We start from the raw sequence: 19,464 nt of genomic DNA on the forward strand, positions 1-19,464 counted from the left end.
TTTGAAACTGCTGGCTAAGGCTAAGCGTAAATTTGGTAAGATTGTAATTCACGTCGGCAGTAATGACACCCGGTTACACCAGTCACTAAAATTAACATTGAATCGGTGTGTAACTTTGCAAAAACAATGACGGACTCTGTAGTTTTCTCTGGGCCCCTCCCCAATTGGACCGGGAGTGACATGTTTAGCCGCATGTTCTCCTTGAATTGCTGGCTGTCTGAGTGGTGTCCAAAAAATGAGGTGGGCTTCATAGATAATTGGCAAAACCTGGTCTTGTTAGGAGAGACGGCATCCATCCCACTTTGGATGGAGCAGCTCTCATTTCTAGAAATCTGGCCAATTTTCTTAAATCCTCCAAACCGTGACTATCCAGGGTTGGGACCAGGAAGCAGAGTTGTAGTCTTACACACCTCTCTGCAGTTTCTCTCCCCCTGCCATCCCCTCATTACCCCATCCCCGTAGAGACGGTGTCTGCTCCCAGACCACCAATAACCAGTAAAAATCTATTTAAGCATAAAAATTCAAAAAGAAAAAATAATATAGCACCTTCAACTGCACCACAGACTAAAACAGTTAAATGTGGTCTATTAAACATTAGATCTCTCTCTTCTAAGTCCCTGTTAGTAAATTATATAATAACTGATCAACATATTGATTTATTCTGCCTTACAGAAACCTGGTTACAGCAGGATGAATATGTTAGTTTAAATGAGTCAACACCCACGAGTCACACTAACTGCCAGAATGCTCGTAGCACGGGCCGAGGCGGAGGATTAGCAGCAATCTTCCATTCCAGCTTATTAATTAATCAAAAACCCAGACAGAGCTTTAATTCATTTGAAAGCTTGACTCTTAGTCTTGTCCATCCAAATTGGAAGTCCCAAAAACCAGTTTTATTTGTTATTATCTATCGTCCACCTGGTCGTTACTGTGAGTTTCTCTGTGAATTTTCAGACCTTTTGTCTGACTTAGTGCTTAGCTCAGATAAGATAATTATAGTTGGCGATTTTAACATCCACACAGATGCTGAGAATGACAGCCTCAACACTGCATTTAATCTATTATTAGACTCAATTGGCTTTGCTCAAAATGTAAATGAGTCCACCCACCACTTTAATCATATCTTAGATCTTGTTCTGACTTATGGTATGGAAATTGAAGACTTAGAATTCATCATAGTACAGAAACAGCATTAGTGAAGGTTACAAATGATCTTCTTATGGCCTCAGACAGTGGACTCATCTCTGTGCTTGTTCTGTTAGACCTGTTTGATACTGTTGACCATAAAATTTTATTACAGAGATTAGAGCATGCCATAGGTATTAAAGGCACTGCGCTGCGGTGGTTTGAATCATATTTATCTAAACAGATTACAATTTGTTAATGTAAATGGGGAATCTTCTTCACAGACTAAGGTTAATTATGGATTTCCACAAGGTTCTGTGCTAGGACCAATTTTATTCACTTTATACATGCTTCCCTTAGGCAGTATTATTAGACGGCATTGCTTAAATTTTCATTGTTACGCAGATGATACCCAGCTTTATCTATCCATGAAGCCAGAGGACATACACCAATTAGCTAAACTGCAGGATTGTCTTACAGACATAAAGACATGGATGACCTCTAATTTCCTGCTTTTAAACTCAGATAAAACTGAAGTTATTGTACTTGGCCCCACAAATCTTAGAAACATGGTGTCTAACCAGATCCTTACTCTGGATGGCATTACCCTGACCTCTAGTAGTACTGTGAGAAATCTTGGAGTCATTTTTGATCAGGATATGTCATTCAATGCGCATATTAAACAAATATGTAGGACTGCTTTTTTGCATTTGCGCAATATCTCTAAAATTAGAAAGGTCTTGTCTCAGAGTGATGCTGAAAAACTAATTCATGCATTTATTTCCTCTAGGCTGGACTATTGTAATTCATTCTTATCAGGTTGTCCTAAAAGTTCCCTGAAAAGCCTTCAGTTAATTCAAAATGCTGCAGCTAGAGTGCTAACAGGGACTAGAAGCAGAGAGCATATCTCACCCATATTGGCCTCTCTTCAATGGCTTCCTGTTAATTCTAGAATACAATTTAAAATTCTTCTTCTTATAAGGTTTTGATTAATCAGGTCCCATCTAACCTTAGGGACCTCATAGTACCATATCACCCCAATAGAGCGCTTCGCTCTCAGACTGCAGGCTTACTTGTAGTTCCTAGGGTTTGTAAGAGTAGAATGGGAGGCAGAGCCTTCAGCTTTCAGGCTCCTCTCCTCTGGAACCAGCTCCCAATAAATATCAATGAATCAAAATTGAGGTAGTGGTGTATTTCACTGTTTTTACATTGCAATTTTACAAACATAAAATGAATGTATTCAGACAGGAAGGCAAACTGGGTTGTACAGGACAGTCAGGTGCTTAACAGTTGAGAACAAAGTAGCTGAAGGAAGGAATTATATAAACAGATGGCCAACACATACAGGGCTGGAAATCTGCCTTGTCATACCCACAGCTGGCTATTTTGGGGGTAAATTTCACTTCAGCTTTTAAAAAATGGTACCAATTTGTTCCCCATGTCATGAGGATTCGGAATATATAGTTTTTAGGGCTACATAGTATAGTTTGGGAGTTTATCCCGGACAGACAAGTGGCAGCATGAAAAGCACATGGTATAACACTGTATGGTCTTACATAAATGGCTATTTTGGGGCCAATTTTCAGTTCAACTTTTTAAAAAAATGGTACCAGTTTGTTCCCCATGTCATGATTCAGAATATATATATAGTTTTTAGGGCTACATATTATAGTTTGGGAGTTTATCGCACATGGTACAACACTGTATGGTCTTACATAAATAGCTATTTTGGGGGTAATTTTCAGTTCAACTTTTTTAAAAATGGTACCGGTTTGTTCCCCATGTCATGAGGATTCAGAACATATATATAGTTTCTAGGGCTACATATTATAGTTTAGGAGTTTATCCCGGACAGACAGACAGACGTAGGCCTTTATGTGTGTGTATATGTGTTTATCATAAAAACTTATTACACAACAAAAGGTAACAAAGGATGTCTGGATCTAGGATAGAAAGACTTTGAACAGTAGAGACAGAGTGACAGCAGGCCATCCTGTGTGACTTATTTATTGCCATTGAATTAACTGTGATGTGACCTGTTCTCCATTTCTGTACTACTCAGTGAATCATCAATCCAGGTAAAAAATAAAAATAAAATAAAAGATAAAACATTAAGAATACATGCTCACGTTGGTTTAACCAATAGGTAGCACTGTTGTTCCATCTTGTTCAAGCTGTGGCAAATGCCAAATATTGAGAAAACAAGTATGTCATCTGCAAACAAGTGTCACAACAGGACTTTATACTGTTTGTCCATAGTCCAGAAGTCTTCATGGGGTTTGTGTGCTGTTCCAGAAATGACTTGCGGAGGAATTTTGTCACATTGCAAAATGTCTTTGAGTGTTTCAATAAACATAGCAAATTCAGCTGATGTACTCATACCTTTACTGGAGAGTTAGTGCCCAAAAGTTGGTAAATTGGAATATGATGACAACATGACCCCATGTGTCACAGCGCAGCTTCTCTCTTTAAAGCACCCCCCCCCCCCCCCACACACACACATATATATGTATATATTGAAAATAGACCCTCAAAGTAAGAAAACTGTTTCTAAGGTGACAACCAAGTGACATTTGTTTTTGTGAATCCACAAACCATTAACTGATATTTTTAAGTTTTACCTTTATAAGCATTTTGTTCTGTAGTTCTGCTGACTCAACCAAACTTCACTTATTGAGGTGTTCAAAGTTTGTCAGAAATTCCCAAAGAACTTAAGTCTATTTTGATAATCTAAGTCTAGTCATCAGATTGCCAAAATTTACCTTTTTAATTTTAAATTTATAGTTGATCTAAAAACTTAAAAAAAAAAAAATTCTAATACAAAATTTAAAAAAAAAATTGATATGAGGCCATTTAATTTTTTTTTTTTTTGGTCAAAATTATTTAAAATGGTTGATTAGATTTCCTTCATTAAAACTATTGTCACCTAAATCATGTTTTTCAAACAGATTGTGCAACTTTTTTGGGGGGGGGTTCTCTATTTTTTTTTCAGCACTAGCAACATAATATGTTTGTTAATAAAAATGCATTCCACTTAAACACCCTCCAAATATAAGATGGCCCTGATTATAAGACAGCCCTTTATTTTTAGGATGCATCTCCACACAACCTCCCCGCCCAATTGACCAAGCCTTATATTCAAGCCAATACGGTAATTATTATTAGCTTATTACTCTATAGTAACTAGCTAGCATGGTGACTAGCATAGAGCTAACTTTAAAACAAGTGGGTTGAGCAGGTTTGCAGTAGAATAACGTGTGCTGCTGATACGTGTTCATCGCCTAATGCAGTGCTGTTACAGGGGTAGTGATGTTTACTGAATTGTTGAATTTTACAGTTGTGCTCTTTGGAATTGGGATGCGGTGACAAGGTCTACACTGACCACATGACTGGAAGTCACTACGTCCAGCCCGCCTACTCGCGATGATACACCAGTGGAATTTGTGTATTCCTTTTTTGTACCAAATCAATATTTGTTTGAGATTGCTAAAATGAATATTGTTGCCCATTTCTTAACTGCATTGCTGGGTTTTAGTTTTTTTTTTCCTCCCACGTAGATTGATTCCTGTCAGATGTTCTTGTCACTGTTTGCTTTGAGAACCTGCAAAGCAATCAGATGTCCGTGAATCCTGATTGGTCGGGCGATGATTGACCTGACGAGTCAGATGTCTCAGAGCATGTCATGGTTGAAATTGGACGCCATCAGTCAGCGCGCAACATTCAGCAACAGTCAGCAAAGATGAAACGCCTGATTCTCCTCGCCTGTTTCACTTTACTCTGTTCAGCTTCAGATCCGGTGAGTTGCGCATAGAAACACTTCACCAATTTTAACAACACACAAACTGAAAATAGACTCCTTTGTAAAATAAAATTTATGTTATTCTGCATTTTTCTGTCATATTTTACTCACACTTATTTTCAATGTTTATTTAATAATACTTTTTTCTCATTAATAAATTATTAATGGAATACATAAAAAATAACTGTATTTACCAACCTTTTTTTTTTTTTAATCGTGCTTGTAATCTGCTTGGATTTATATTCTGGTGTCCCTAAAAAATATGCAACATTTTATCAGCAAAGAAAATGGTCAAAGCTTATGTCTAGGAAATAAATTTATGGCTGGATAGAAAGCTGAAAGGTTGAAGTTTTTCATACCAAAGTCAATATTGGCCCTGTATTTTGTCAGTCTAGCATAAAGTCGCTATACCTGTTTGACACTCGGTCTGGTGCCAAAACTCAATTTTTGTTCGCTGTAGTATGTTTAATCTTGGCATTTTCGTGAGTCTTGCTTGGCATCAACATAAACTTCAGGGTCTCTGCAAGTAAAAAAGAAACATAAGTTATTAAGTTTGTAGCATTTAAGGGTGAAACCGAGTGTTTTAAATGTTGTATTTTTTGGGGGGACACCCTATATATATATATCTTGTCCTGCACTTTATTTTATCAGTGTTGGTTGTTAAACTAGAATTTGATTCACTGGTTTTTCTCTGATGGTGCTATAACAGATTTTTTTTTTCTTCCAAGAAAGATACACTTTATTACAAGTCAACAATGTGATTTGCATGAAAACGTTTTTCAGAAAAACTACATTAATATATTAAAATATAGTTTGGTACACATGGTAATAACTTCATTCAATAGGAATATAAGTTGTATGTTTTAAAAATCTATATAAAATTTATTTAAAAATGTGTTAACCTTGTTTTTCCCATTATATGTTTTTAATATTTACACACTGGTCTTACTCATTTTGTAGTTTCAGCAATTTGATTTATTATGTAAAGCACTTAAATATTTTCTACTTTAGTGTTATTATAGTAATAATAATGATATATCGTCTTTGTGCCCTGAAATTAGAATTTCTTATGTTGCATTAATTTGATTTATTTATTTATAAATTATTTTAATTTATTGTATTTCAGTATTTAATATCCAGTTTTCCAAAATGTACATATCTTAAAAATTTGTACCTAACTCAATATATTTATATAGTGCTAAATTCCAACATAAATAATTTGAACATGCTTCACACAAGCAATGGTTAAATCTAAACTTAATTGAAGGCAAATTTCACATTGTTTTAATAATCTACACTTCCATCTTAAGTCTTGGGATCTGTTCAGGGTTTAAATCAGGTTTATTGTACTTTATATTTAATTGATTTTATTGTCAATCTTTCACTTTCACATTAATTGTGCATCCAATGTTTGTGAATAAAAACTTTTTGTACATTCTTTTTAACAATTCCTTTTCTTCTTTTCTAAGGATCCGGTGGTCAACCCCAGAGGCGCTCGACCCGTCGAGCCCGGGACCCGGTCTGAAAAATGTGACCCTCAGAAGGACTGGCCTTTCTGCACCGATGATGACTGGGTAAAATTTTTAAAAACATCTTTAAATTTATCTTGTTGTCCTGTAGATAATCAGACTAAAATATGGAAAAAAGGTTACGACGTTTGTAAAATTAGTTCTGAAAAAGCAAAAACTGAACGTTCAGCTTCAGATCTGCTGTTCTTTATGTACATCTTTGATGACCAACCACAGAATGTCTTCTGAGAGTGCTCATATCGACAGCAAGTTGACTAACCCCTCTTACCCGCCGTCAGGGTTATAAATGTCCATCAGGCTGCAGGGTTCATGGTCTGTTGGAGAAGTACGACCACAAACTTTTGAAGAAAATCCAGGAGATCCGCCATCTCTTGGAACAGAACCAGGCCAAGAACCAAAACACCAACAAAGTGACCAAAGACACGTATGACTACCTGAAGGAAAAACTCATCTTAGACTCTGGTAAGTCTGCATGGACTTAATGACTGGAAAAAAATAAAGATAAATCCTTGGTCCTTGGGAGCTTCACCTGTTAGGTCCACTTAATGTATGATTACTGGAAGAAATACATAGCTCATAACTTTTAATGTCCACAACAAAGTAAACTGTTAGGAGAACCACCACGCAGTCCCCAAAAGTATGACTTAATAAATTCCCAAACCCAAAACAAATAACCCTTCTGCTTTGGAGATTATTGGTATGTTACAAACCAGCACAGCGCATTACCACCACCACCTGTTTGGGTGTGGAACTGAATGAATGGATTGTGACGTATTAGTTATCAAAAATAACCCGGAAACATTAATTACGTGAGTAAAAACCCAGATAGATTCTTGATGTTAAAGGATGGGTTAAAAATGGGGATGTGACTAAATTCCTCCTAAATTACCCAGCATAATTTTCCACAATCTGAATTCTTGTAAATTTACTTGAGGTGGCAATTATTCAACCATTAAATACATTTTAGGTTTGAGTTTAACTTTGGTAAACCAACAGCCAATCACAAGCCACTTTCATACTGCTGACCTTTGAACCAACAGAATTAAGTAGTACCCAGAATGGTTGGTGGCTATATCAGGAAGTCCTACTTTAGAGGAAAATAATTTGTTGTAAATACAGGTTGATAGAAACGTTTTACAAAAATAATATGTTTGTGATGTGAGGCAGTTTATTATATTACATTATATTATTTATTATTATTATTTATATTATAAACAATTATAAATATAACCAACAAGCAACCAACATGCGTCACCCTGCCTTCACTCAAATTGGCAGTCACCGTTTCGTTCAGCATTTGCATGAAATAGACTTCTCATCTATTTTAGCCCCACCTAGCTGGCAGCATAGTGACCTGTTTCTTGCCACTGTAAACGGCCAAATCTAATTGAAAATGAATGGCAGCTGATTGCTTGGAAGCTGATTGCTTGGCTCTGTCTGTCGTAGACACTGTGGCCAAGGGGTGCCGGGGTCCCATCCATGCTTGACAGCATTAACAATGCCAATGGATCGCCATCTGCCCCAGTCAAAGCATTTTTCATTGTTTATTTTATTATTTTTTTTTCCTTTTGTATGCCTAGTCATCCATCCACATATCCTTCCTTCTTGCAGGTACTGACCAACGTTACCACAACCTGGCCCAGACTCTTCGTCAGCGAATCACAGAAATCAAGATCCAGATTGACAGACAGCTAAGAATCCTGGCAGCGCTGAAAAATCGGGTCAAAGACCAGGTCGTGGACATGCAGAGGCTGGAGGTAATGCGCACAATCAAAGACAAAATCTTTTTTGATACTGCATCACAGATGAAACATCAAATCCATAGATGACAGGAGTAGGATGGTATCGTCACTGTCGAAATCATGTGGTCTGTAACGGGTAGCACGATTGCTTTTGGGGCACATGCAACAGGTAAAAGTACCACAAACTGCTGTAATAACAGTACCTGGTATGACAGGTGGATTAGTACCTGTTGCCTCCAAAGCTGTGTGTGAAGATTGTTCACTGACCACCACACATTTGTTAAATGAATGCAAAAAATGAGGAACAGTGCAACAGCAGATAACTGAATCAATTGTGCAAATGGTGACAGAAGCACCAAATTCGGCACAAATATTCCTTAGACATTACTCTTTTGAAAACCCGATGGCCCACTTGAATGTTCAATAGGCAGCCAGGTAAGGGTCAACTGAACAATTACACAGGTGTCAAAATTAAAAGATGCTCCAATCATATTGAAAACTACCACATTATTTGATCATAAAGATTCCAAAAAGGTATAGTTTGGACAGCCCAGCCTCACATTTTTTTTTCGTCCTCCCGTCATGAAATGATTCAAATTTTCGTGACCGGTTTTTTATTTAACTCTATTACTAACCCTACTCCTACCCCCAACCCTAACCTTAACCATAACCCAACCCTACTCCTTCCACTAACCCTAACCCTAATTTAGCACTTTTTGTGACAATGACAAACCAATAGATTAATGTATATTTCGTACTGCTGAATAACCACAATTGTGAGACTGGGTTGAGTTTGGACTGAATGTTATCAGTGATAAAAAGGGGCCATGAGGGGGAAAAAAAAAAAAAAAAAAAACTTGAAAATTTTTGGCAAGGGCCTGGTCTGGGGGTTTCCCACGAGAAAATTTTGAAATCTCAGATGCATTCTGGTGCATTTTCAGGTCTATTTACCCACCTAAAAAAATCTCCACAAATTTTTTTGTTAGGTCAGGTCAATTTTTCCACCCCGGTCTTTTCACATAACTTGTATTGTGCTACGAGACTTAATCCAAAAAAATATACATTGTGGCTCAGAAAAGTACACAGTAAAGGAAATGACAATTCAAAGAACTCGAATAATTCTCAGTATCAACTCAAATGGAACAGTAGGAGTATTTATGGAACATTAATCCATCAACTTGTTCAACCTTCCTAGTTTTCCTAGTTTTGGCAGGAGCTTTGGAGCTACTGATAATATTTCTTTTCAAATACTTACCTTAAAATCCTTACAAATGTGTTTTTACTTCAAGACTGATTTATGAATACTGTACATTATGAAGTTAAAATAAAAGTTTTCTTACATTAGAAAACTTGTAATTCAAATAGTTTTAATTACAAGTCTTCTGTTGTTGAGATAATTTCTTGATAAGCATCATTAAAAAAAAACTGTAGCTTTATATGATAGAAATGAAAATGGGTTGAACAATTTACGAATATAAAATGTTCACTCAGCTCGACAGTGATTGATTCAACATCCTGCAGCTAAAAGCTAACGTCAGCTGATAAACTTCAGCAGAACACTAACATCACGTATTATTTTCAATTACACACTCACCTCAGACAAATTTGCAGACGTTCCGTTGCTCAAACTCGTTACTCTGAAGGTTATGACTCGCAGACTGAGATAAACTCTCGTCTGTATGCTAATGACATTAGCATTTGTAGCATCTGGAAGCTTCATCCATTAGGTCCACTTAATGTATGGTTACTGGAAGAAATGCGTAACATAACTTTTAATGTTCACAACAAAGTAAACCGTTAGGCGAACCACCGCGCAGTCCCCAAAAATATGACTTAAACTCCCAAACCTAAAATAAAAATAACCCTTCTTATTCTTTGGAATTATTATTGGCGGCTTGCAAACCAACACGGCGGATTACCGCCACCAACTGTTTGGGTGTGGAAGTGAATGAATGGATTCTGACGTATGTTATCAAATAACCGGGAAATATTCACCACGTGAATAAAAAACCCGGATTTCCGGTAATTTCCGGAAAAATTTCATCACTGGTTATGGATTTATGAGGTAAAAAACAGCAAAAATTGTGACAAAGGTCAATTTCAGTTTTTAAAGGGGTCAAAAGTTAAAGTTGCTCTAATTTTGGTTAAAAAAAAAATAGGATGAATAAATGTAATAGTTTTGACTGTGTTGAATGTTAAGTCTGCAAAATAAAGGTCAAGCAATGGTCCTGTAACGTGATAACTAAGCATGGAACATGGCACAAACTATTCCTTTTTAAAATCCTATTAACCCAACCAATGATTTGCATCACTTTTTAAAGACCAAGAAAGTCACAGGTGCACAGGTTATTTGCAGTTTGCACAATGTGGGTGTTGGGCATATGACGCTTTTATTGAGCTGTGCATGCATTCACCCCGGGTGGAAAAACAGGGCCTCGTTTTAAGTGTAAGGGTCCAAATTGTTTAATTTCTCATTATAAACTACAGATCCGAAATTCTCAACCTTTTTTCTGTGTGTGCTCTTGGTCAGGTTGATATCGACATTAAGCTACGTGCCTGTAAAGGATCTTGTAAGGTTTATTCTGAATTCCAAGTGGACATGGAGAGCTATGTAGTACTGGACAAACAGGTAAAGTCAACAGCTCTGTGTACTGGTTATGGTTATTGTTTTATAGCCGTTTTTCATTCAGGTATTATAAGTCCTTTGTATTCTCCAAAAACAGACTTTTGATCACTTTCCTTTTGTTGTTTCCCAGGTAAACCAGTTTGATAACCAGGCAGCTCAGAGCATTCAATCTGTTGGAACATTGTACGTGATGAAGAGCCAAGTGGTGGACAAAGATCAAAGTGCGGGGAGCAGCATTTTCAAGTCCTTGGACGTTGACGGTGGAGCAGTTGGACAGCAGACGCCAGAAGTGTTTAATGATGTGAGCAAGCGCTATATCAAGTCAAAGTAGTCTCAGCAGTGGCTTAATTCCAAATGATAGCTCACTATGGTTATTTGGCAAAATGTAGATTTTTGATATTCTGTTACGTCACATTCACCTCAATGTACCTGCTCATGTTTTCCTTCTGTTTTGTTTGAAGGTGAAAGCCCTCAAACTCACCCTTGAGGCTGAAGGCTCCATTTCATCTCCTGCAACTGTCTCCAAGGACCCAGGTACTTCCCACTCTTCATCTACATCCTCAACGTTCTCCACATCCCCCTTCTCCTCCTCCACCACTAGCTCCTCCTCCACTTCATCTGGGTCCATCACTGAGCTCTCATCTGGCATCAGTAATTTGTTTGATTTTGATGGAGGGATTGAAGCCTTTAACCAGCCTGCGACAACATCCATAGACAGCTCCAAATGCACCAAGACCGTGAAAAAGATCATTATCCACACGGACCATGGGCCAGTGGAGAAGGTGGAGGAGGTGATAGAGGGAGGCCCGGAGTGCCAAGATGTGGACTTCTCTAAGACAGGAATGGGCACTATATTTCCCTTGGGGGGCCAGTCTTCATCCACTTCATCTTCTTCCTCAACCAAAACCGTCCACTACAGTGACACCAAAGGAAGCATCACCGAGGATACCAAATCAGGACTTGGAAATCCATTTGACCTTGGAGGGTTCTTTAGCGATGCCGTAGAAGACGATGTTCCAGACGCCCAAGCCCGGGGGACGAAGTCTGTGCGTGTCGAGCGGCAGGTCAATTATGTGGGAAAAGGTACAGAAAAATCAGATCCGTACTGCAGCTAAGGTGGTCTTAAAGCAGAAAGAATCAGTTTATGGGTGCTTTAGCATCAGCTAGCTTGTTAGCTAGCCCTATGTACCAAAATGAGAAGTGAACACGGTAATTGTTCTTCTTTGCTGTTGGGGATTACAGTTTTGCTTTTATTGTGGCCTATATGTGTAATATTAAAAATTTTGGACCTTTATTAAGGAGCATCAGGATATCTTTTGGAATACTGACATGATTCTAAATATATTGGATTTGGGATTCTTTTAGCATGCCATGACTGCAGGCAGAGTTTACAAACCTAAAAACATATGAATTTATTAAAGAAGGGGCAACGTGGATTTTTGCTGACAATCCCAGAAACAAGATGGTCTACGCTAATTTGCGGTCTATGGTGTGCCCCTTTCTTTTTGCAGATTGTGTCGATGTCCAGCAGAAACACCTGAACGGGGAAACAAACGGCCTCTTTAAGATCAAACCTGGAGGCTTGAACTCCACAAAGGTAGTGGAGGTTTACTGCCAGCAGGAGGGTCTTATGGGTGGGTGGTTGTTAGTCCAGCAGAGAGACGGTGGTACTCTCAGCTTCAACCGCACCTGGGTCGAGTATCGTGATGGGTTTGGGTCAGTTGACGCGCAGAGCAATGGGGAGATGTGGCTAGGCAACCAGAACATTCACCTCCTGACCAACCAGAGTGAGACCATGCTGAAAGTGGAGCTTAAAGATTGGGAAGGAGGCGTGGCCAGTGCAGAGTACGTGATCAGCGTTGGCTCAGAGGCGGAGGGGTTCCCGCTGCACGTTTCCGGGTACATTGGGGATGCCGGGGATGCTCTAGTGGAAGGCATCCCTAAATTGGCGTCTTTCCTGTCACACCAGAATATGAAATTTAGCACGTTTGACAACGACAACGATAACTGGGAGGAGAATTGCGCTGAGATGTACGGGGGTGGCTGGTGGTACAACAACTGCCAGTCAGCTAACTTGAATGGGATGTATTACAAAGGCAAATACGATCCAGATACCAACACGCCGTATGAGATTGAGAATGGAATCGTGTGGGTAACATACAAACCAGCTGATTACAGCCTGAAAACTGTGAGGATGCTCATCAGACCGACAGATTTTTAACATTGAAAAACCTGCGGTCACCTGAAATCTGCGCTAAATTTTATAGCAGAATGACTAAATAAAAACATAGAGGGAAATCATCTACTCAAAGCTGTGGTAAAAGCCAGTTTGTTAAAAAAAAAAATAGAAAATGTCATTACATACAAACCTCTTCTTCAGCATTAACACTAGCATGCTAACAGGCTGGTAGCGTTAGCCCATGTGCAGGTCTGGTTTAAGCTATTGTTAAAACAATTATTGGTCCTTTTAAAACAAATTAAGAAACAAATGAGTTTGTATGTGAGTTATTTTCCTGTTTTCTCTTTAGTTAAGAGTTATTTCACACCATGAGATTTGTGTCTTATCCCTCAGGCTATTCAAAGCTAACAACCTTCCGTGTATGTCGTCAAACTTTTAAAGATTAAGAAACGGGGGCCAAACGATTGAAACTACAAAGACTTGGGGGTGGAATAACAGTAAAATCTGATCTGGTTTTAGCATGTGAGACCTTGCAGATTATTGATCCGTTTGTAAATCATTGGCAGACTTGCAAATCATGTCAAACTGATTGTGTACTTTTCTTCATTTTCGCCGTTTATGTCAATCTGTGCAAACATCACTGACCTGACTGCTGTTTTTTTAAATTACCCAATTTGTGATCTCCCAGAACAACATTGTGTCAGAATGTTCTTCATGTTACCCAACGCTGTGCAAAGACTACTCAATCAATAAAGGTTGAAGTTCACTTCATCAGCTGTGTTGCTGTGTTATTCCAGTAATCCAACACAAATCACAGATGTACATTTTGTTTTCACTGCAGTATTAAAAATCATGGAGGAACATTCAGGTTCACCAAGACTGGAGAATGTTTTTTTAACCACAGGTTCCACAAAGAGAGATCTTCTCTTAGCATAACAAGAACATTGACTTGAAAGCTGATTTTCACATTGGGCTACAGGCCTTTTTTCACATATTCTGTATGCGTACAAACAGATTATTTCTGATTTAGTTGATTAAAACTAATCATTTTATGTTCAAACAATTTATGCTCACAGAATGTAGTTTTCAAGCCCTGTTTTACTTTCACTCACCTAATATGAATGCCAAATTCCAGATTTTTTAGGATCTTCTCCAAATTCAATGTTGAAATGTCTCATAATGTGAACACCTTTTTTTCCCCCTCTGTCTTTCTCAGTGGTATTAATTTGAGAATTTTCTGGAAATCTGCTAAACTGTCATACCTTGCAATCTTAAAGTTTTTTAGTATATATATTTTTAAAATACTGAGTCCGCCCACTCCTTGGCTCATACCCCTTCCAACAAGTTTCAAGAAAATTGGTTAAGTAGTTTTTGCATAATCCGGCTAATGTTTTCTCCTTTATGGCAGTGATGATTAAGTACAGAGTGAAAGAGCAGCAATGAGCAAAAGCAAATGTCTGAAGTCCAAACTAACTAACTCCAGATACAACAAAGCAGGAAATTTAAGATCTATATACAGCAGAACCCTGAAACGTTCAGTCCTCTGGTACAAAACCATTCTGTTGTCTCAATAAAAACATGTTTATGTCTGATCAGTGTTGGAGTTTGTGGTTCTGTTCTTGATGTCTGCAGTGTGTACGCGGCTCAAGCAGCAGAGCCAAGATGGCCACCGCATCCCCAGTCGCACATCAACGTCCGGCCAAAAGTGTCAAGAGAAACCAGATGTTGCTCTGTGCTCGGACAATGACTGGGTAAGAACTGCGCAAACACAGTCACTTAATGAGTATCGTCTTTGATCTGAGCCTGAATGTCACTTTGTTCAAACTTAAGTTTATTCAAGTTAAAATTTTGCAGTACAGTTTCTAGTCAACCCTAGAAACTGTACTAGGGTTGACTAACCCTCTGCTTTGATAGACACAAATGTCCATACGCCCCAAGACACTGCCCCATCCACTGGCCCCAACACTCTTCCTTGATATACACACCGGCCCATAAATATTTCGACATTTCTCCATCCCGCTCTGCTCATTAGGTGAATGGTTCCTAGGCAATCATTGCTTGAATTATCATTATCATTAATAGCATCAAAGACACGACTGAGCCACATTAAAGCAATCTTTAATCTGTCTCACTGATCAATCTATAATCTATATATAAATGCAGTCCATTACATTTCTCAAGCTAACATTAGGAGCTAGTGTTTACCAGGTTTTGGACATTGCGGACAAACGGAGAGGAAAAGACAAGAACTCGGCTGCCACTGTCACTAAGCAGCAGCCAGTTTAGAGGTGGACATAAGACTCCCTTCCATCTGATTTCTAAATATCCCTTAGCAAAAAGTAGTATACGTAAAGTTCATTTTATTAAGTATGCTCCAGTATAAGTATAGCAAGAGTACTACAGAGCGTGTACTATTAGTATACTAGAAAGTACACAAATTTAATAATTTTTTGGACTAAATTGGAACATTTCAAGTTTATAAAAGTATATTTTAAAGTTTGTTTTAAGTTTGCAAAAGTACACTTTAAAGTATACAAGTACACTCATCTATATACTATCAATCAATGTACTTGTTATATCCCTCTTGTATGCTTAAAGTATACCACACTTATACTTATCAATGTACTTGATATATCCCTCTTCTATGCTTAAAGTATACCACAAGTGCACTTATTGATATACTGCCATTCTACTAGTTGTATACTTTGAGTCCCTATTTTAGTTTATTATCATATACTTAAAGTATACTGTTATACACATTGGTTATTTCACTATTTTACTTTTTATACTTTAATTTTGCTTGACATATTACTTGTAGCTTACTAGTTATATACTGAAAATATACTCCTTAAAGTATTCTTAAAGTTTACTCTATGTACACAAGAGTGTGATGCATTTAAAAAAAAAAATGACAAGACAGAATGTTGAAAACAAGTTTGATATATATTTTCAAACATTTCAAAAACAAAGACCTACGAAATCAAGTCCTTCCTTTGTGGAGAAAATTAAAGGAAAAAGTGCATGTAAAATGTAAAATAATGGTCTCTCAAAGATCAAGTCCTTATTTGTAAAAATGTAAACATAGCATCTTCAACTGAGAACTAAAGTCCTTCCTTGTCAAAAAAGGGAAAAGAAAAGTGCAAACCTTTGGAACCAAAAATAAATAACTACATAGAAAAAGAATCTGTACTTTTATGACTTCTTTTCAGTTACTTGAGTCAATGGCTTGACTTAGTATATCTTGCGCCAAGTGCATAATAAGTGTTAGTACTTTGTGGCAGAAAGATGTAAAAGTATACTAAAGTACAAGTTTTAGTATTAAAGTGTAAGTCTTTGTATTAATGTATTTAGACGTATACTTAGAAGTATACTTCACTATACTATTCTTAAGTATATAAAATATAGTTTATATGAAGTCATCTTCAGGTATACTTCCTCAATTTTAGTAAAAAATGAGTATACTCATAGTACACTTGAATAAACTTCTTTTTGCTAAGGGATAAGATCAGTCTGCTCTTGTGTAAGTCTGAGGGAACTGTGGTTCGGGTTGATCTTAATAACCTCTTGCTTTCCAAAGGACTCAAGATGCCCTTCGGGCTGCAGACTTCACGGCTTGATCACACATGTAGAGAGAGATGTGGAGAGCAACATGTTTCAGCTGTGTGAGATGGTGAAGACGAACAAGGATGCTTCAGAAGCATCGATGACGCTGACAGCACACATCTACAACTCCAACCGGCAAGCCATCGTCAAGCAATATGGTGAGAAACCAAAAACGTTTGGTAGAAGTAAAACATGCTGATGTTCTTCTTCTTCCTTACTTTTCCTTCTTCAGTGGCAGAGATGAAGTTTTTGGAATATTCCTCAGCACTGACCAGAAAGGTGACATCACTGAGACAACGATCAACTGATTTGTTGCATCAGTTCAAAGAGGTGGTCAACCGAGCCCAGCAGCAACTCATGGACCTCTACCGAACAGAGGTAAGGAAGGAAGGAAGTGAAAAAGCTCAGAGGGAAGGAAGCATGAAAAAGGATAACAAGGCAGAAGCTCAGAGGAGAAGTAAGGAAGATAAGAATTAAGGATGGTGTTTATTTGGAGTTTTATCTTTTCAATTTACTTGTTGGTCTTCAGAAATCATTGATGTAACCCAGATTTGAACCCATGAACTTAACATTTCTCTAACCTCCTGTGCTACAGAGACAGGCAGAAAACATTTTCTTCAGGCTTTTAACTTTTCAATTTACTTGTTAGACTTCAAAAACAGTGGCATCACCAAGCTTTTAACCCATAACCTCAGGTTCTCAAACTATTCCACAGTCTTCCTGTGCTACAGAGACACCAGCTTTCCTCAGAGTTTTAGCTTTTCACTTTGGTTGGACTTCAAAAGTCTTTAAAAGCGTAAGAGTTGAACCTAACAAACTCAGATTGTGAATCCTGGCTTCTCACCTCTTGTGCCAAAGACAAACTTGCTGTTTTCTTTAGACTTTTGGCTTTTCTGTTAAACATCAAATGGGACAGATACTGGAACCCGTACTGATTGCTTGCTGGAGCTGTCTTCTAACAAACCCAGTCATGTTGACAGAAGACTTTTCCTTCTTCTGGTTTTTAAATTTTACACTTTGTTGGACTTCAACATTTACGGGGTTAACAAACCATCATGGTATTGAAATGGTACTCTCAACCATACAGACATACTTCTCAACATACTTGTCATCAGGTTTTGAGTTTTCAGTTTGTTTGCTTGACTTCATAATTCAGCAACGTACCTGAGATCTGATCTCATAACCATCTTCTAAAACTCTCAGCCGCATCACACTGCTCCAGTCTTCACTTGATGGTGGAACCGTCACGCTGCTCCTCTGCCTCAACCCTGTGGTGAAAGTGTCGCGTTGCTCCACTGCCTCAACCCTGTGGTGAAACTGCCGCGTTGTCCACTACCTCAACCCAGTGGTGAAACCGTTGCATCGCTCCACAACCTTAACTCGGTGGTGAAACAGTCACGTTGCTCCATTGCCTTAACTCGGTGGCGAAACCATTGCGTTGCTCCACTGCCTTAACTCAGTGGTGAAACCGTCGCGCTGCTCCACAACCTTAACTCAGTGGTGAAACCGTCGCGCTGCTCCACTACCTTAACTCAGTGGTGAAACCGTCGCGCTGCTCCACTGCCTTAACTCGGTGGCGAAACCGTCACATTGCTCCATTGCCTTAACTCGGTGGCGAAACCGTCGCGTTGCTCCATTGTCTTAACTCGGTGGCGAAACCGTCGCGTTGCTTCACTGCCTTAACTCGGTGGTGAAACCGTCTCGTTGCTCCATTGTCTTAACTCGGTGGTGAAACCGTCGCGTTGCTCCACTGCCTTAACTCGGTGGTGAAACCGTCGCGCTGCTGCACTGCCTTAACTCAGTGGTGAAACCGTCGCGCTGCTCCACTACCTTAACTCAGTGGCGAAACCGTCACGCTGCTCCACTGCCTTAACTCGGTGGCGAAACCGTCACATTGCTCCATTGCCTTAACTCGGTGGTGAAACCGTCGCGTTGCTCCATTGTCTTAACTCGGTGGTGAAACCGTCGCGTTGCTCCACTGCCTTAACTCGGTGGTGAAACCGTCGTGCTGCTCCATTGCCTTAACTCGGTGGTGAAACCGTCGTGTTGCTCCGCTGCCTCAACGCGGTGATGAAAGTCACATTGCTCTACTGCCTTAACTCGGTGGTGAGACATCACGTTGCTGATTTATTAGTGGAGACACTATTAAAAATTTCTAACATATTATTGTAGTAGCTCCAGAAGAAATCTTGTAAAACCGTACTTTGCTTTTTTACATCAATCAGTGATGCCATTGCTGCTCCTATAACTCAAAGGATCTCTTTAAAAAGTTGCCCAGGTCCTCAGAGAGCAGCAAAATATTAATTAAAGACCCTGTAAATTATCAACATTTGGGCTGTAGTTTTCTTTGTGGTCTTGATGTACTTTGGATTTTGTACTCATGTCATTTCTCTGCAACACTCGTTTATCAGGTGGACATTGAGATGAAGTTGCGAGCCTGCCATGGGTCATGCAGGTCGGTGTCTCCAATCAGCATCAACCATGTTGGATATCAGACATTTCAAACACACATGGACCACTTGGACAAGAGTCTGAACGAGACAACAAAGGGTACAGCAACTCCAAAAAACATCCCATATGTTAAAGTGCGGCATGTGGGTGTAAACCCATCACCTTCTGGAGAATATAAGACCATTCTCACAGTTCAGAGAGAATTCTTGACCCAGTTTGAGGACATCAGGCAGAACCAGTTTGTACTGGAAGAGACACCGTAGGAGTTTGCAGGCAATGCTGCAGACCTGGAATTTAAGGATTGGACGGTGGACATTTTTAGTTTTACCAATTTCACTGTTGCATATTTTTGATACATAAACCATTTACTGTAATTACTGTTTTTATTTATTTGCAAAGCATCTTAGGAA

At 38.7% G+C, this 19,464-nt stretch overlaps 2 protein-coding genes across 2 annotated transcripts; both read left to right on the forward strand.

The window, feature by feature from the left end:
• The first annotated feature begins 4,691 nt into the window (after positions 1-4,691).
• On the forward strand, positions 4,692-13,085 carry fga (fibrinogen alpha chain). The gene is made up of 8 exons (XM_034165177.1): positions 4,692-4,921; positions 6,394-6,498; positions 6,732-6,915; positions 8,065-8,210; positions 10,726-10,824; positions 10,952-11,122; positions 11,283-11,904; positions 12,333-13,085. The coding sequence occupies exons 1-8, from the start codon at positions 4,808-4,810 to the stop codon at positions 13,040-13,042; spliced, it is 2,151 nt and encodes a 716-aa protein (XP_034021068.1). The 5' UTR covers positions 4,692-4,807; the 3' UTR covers positions 13,043-13,085.
• Positions 13,086-16,589: 3,504 nt separating this feature from the next.
• Positions 16,590-19,464, forward strand: LOC117505497 (fibrinogen alpha chain). The gene is made up of 3 exons (XM_034165176.1): positions 16,590-16,761; positions 16,836-16,981; positions 19,015-19,464. The coding sequence occupies exons 1-3, from the start codon at positions 16,650-16,652 to the stop codon at positions 19,315-19,317; spliced, it is 561 nt and encodes a 186-aa protein (XP_034021067.1). The 5' UTR covers positions 16,590-16,649; the 3' UTR covers positions 19,318-19,464.

This window comes from Thalassophryne amazonica, chromosome 23 (assembly GCF_902500255.1).
Source record: "Thalassophryne amazonica chromosome 23, fThaAma1.1, whole genome shotgun sequence".
Classification (NCBI taxonomy): domain Eukaryota; kingdom Metazoa; phylum Chordata; class Actinopteri; order Batrachoidiformes; family Batrachoididae; genus Thalassophryne; species Thalassophryne amazonica.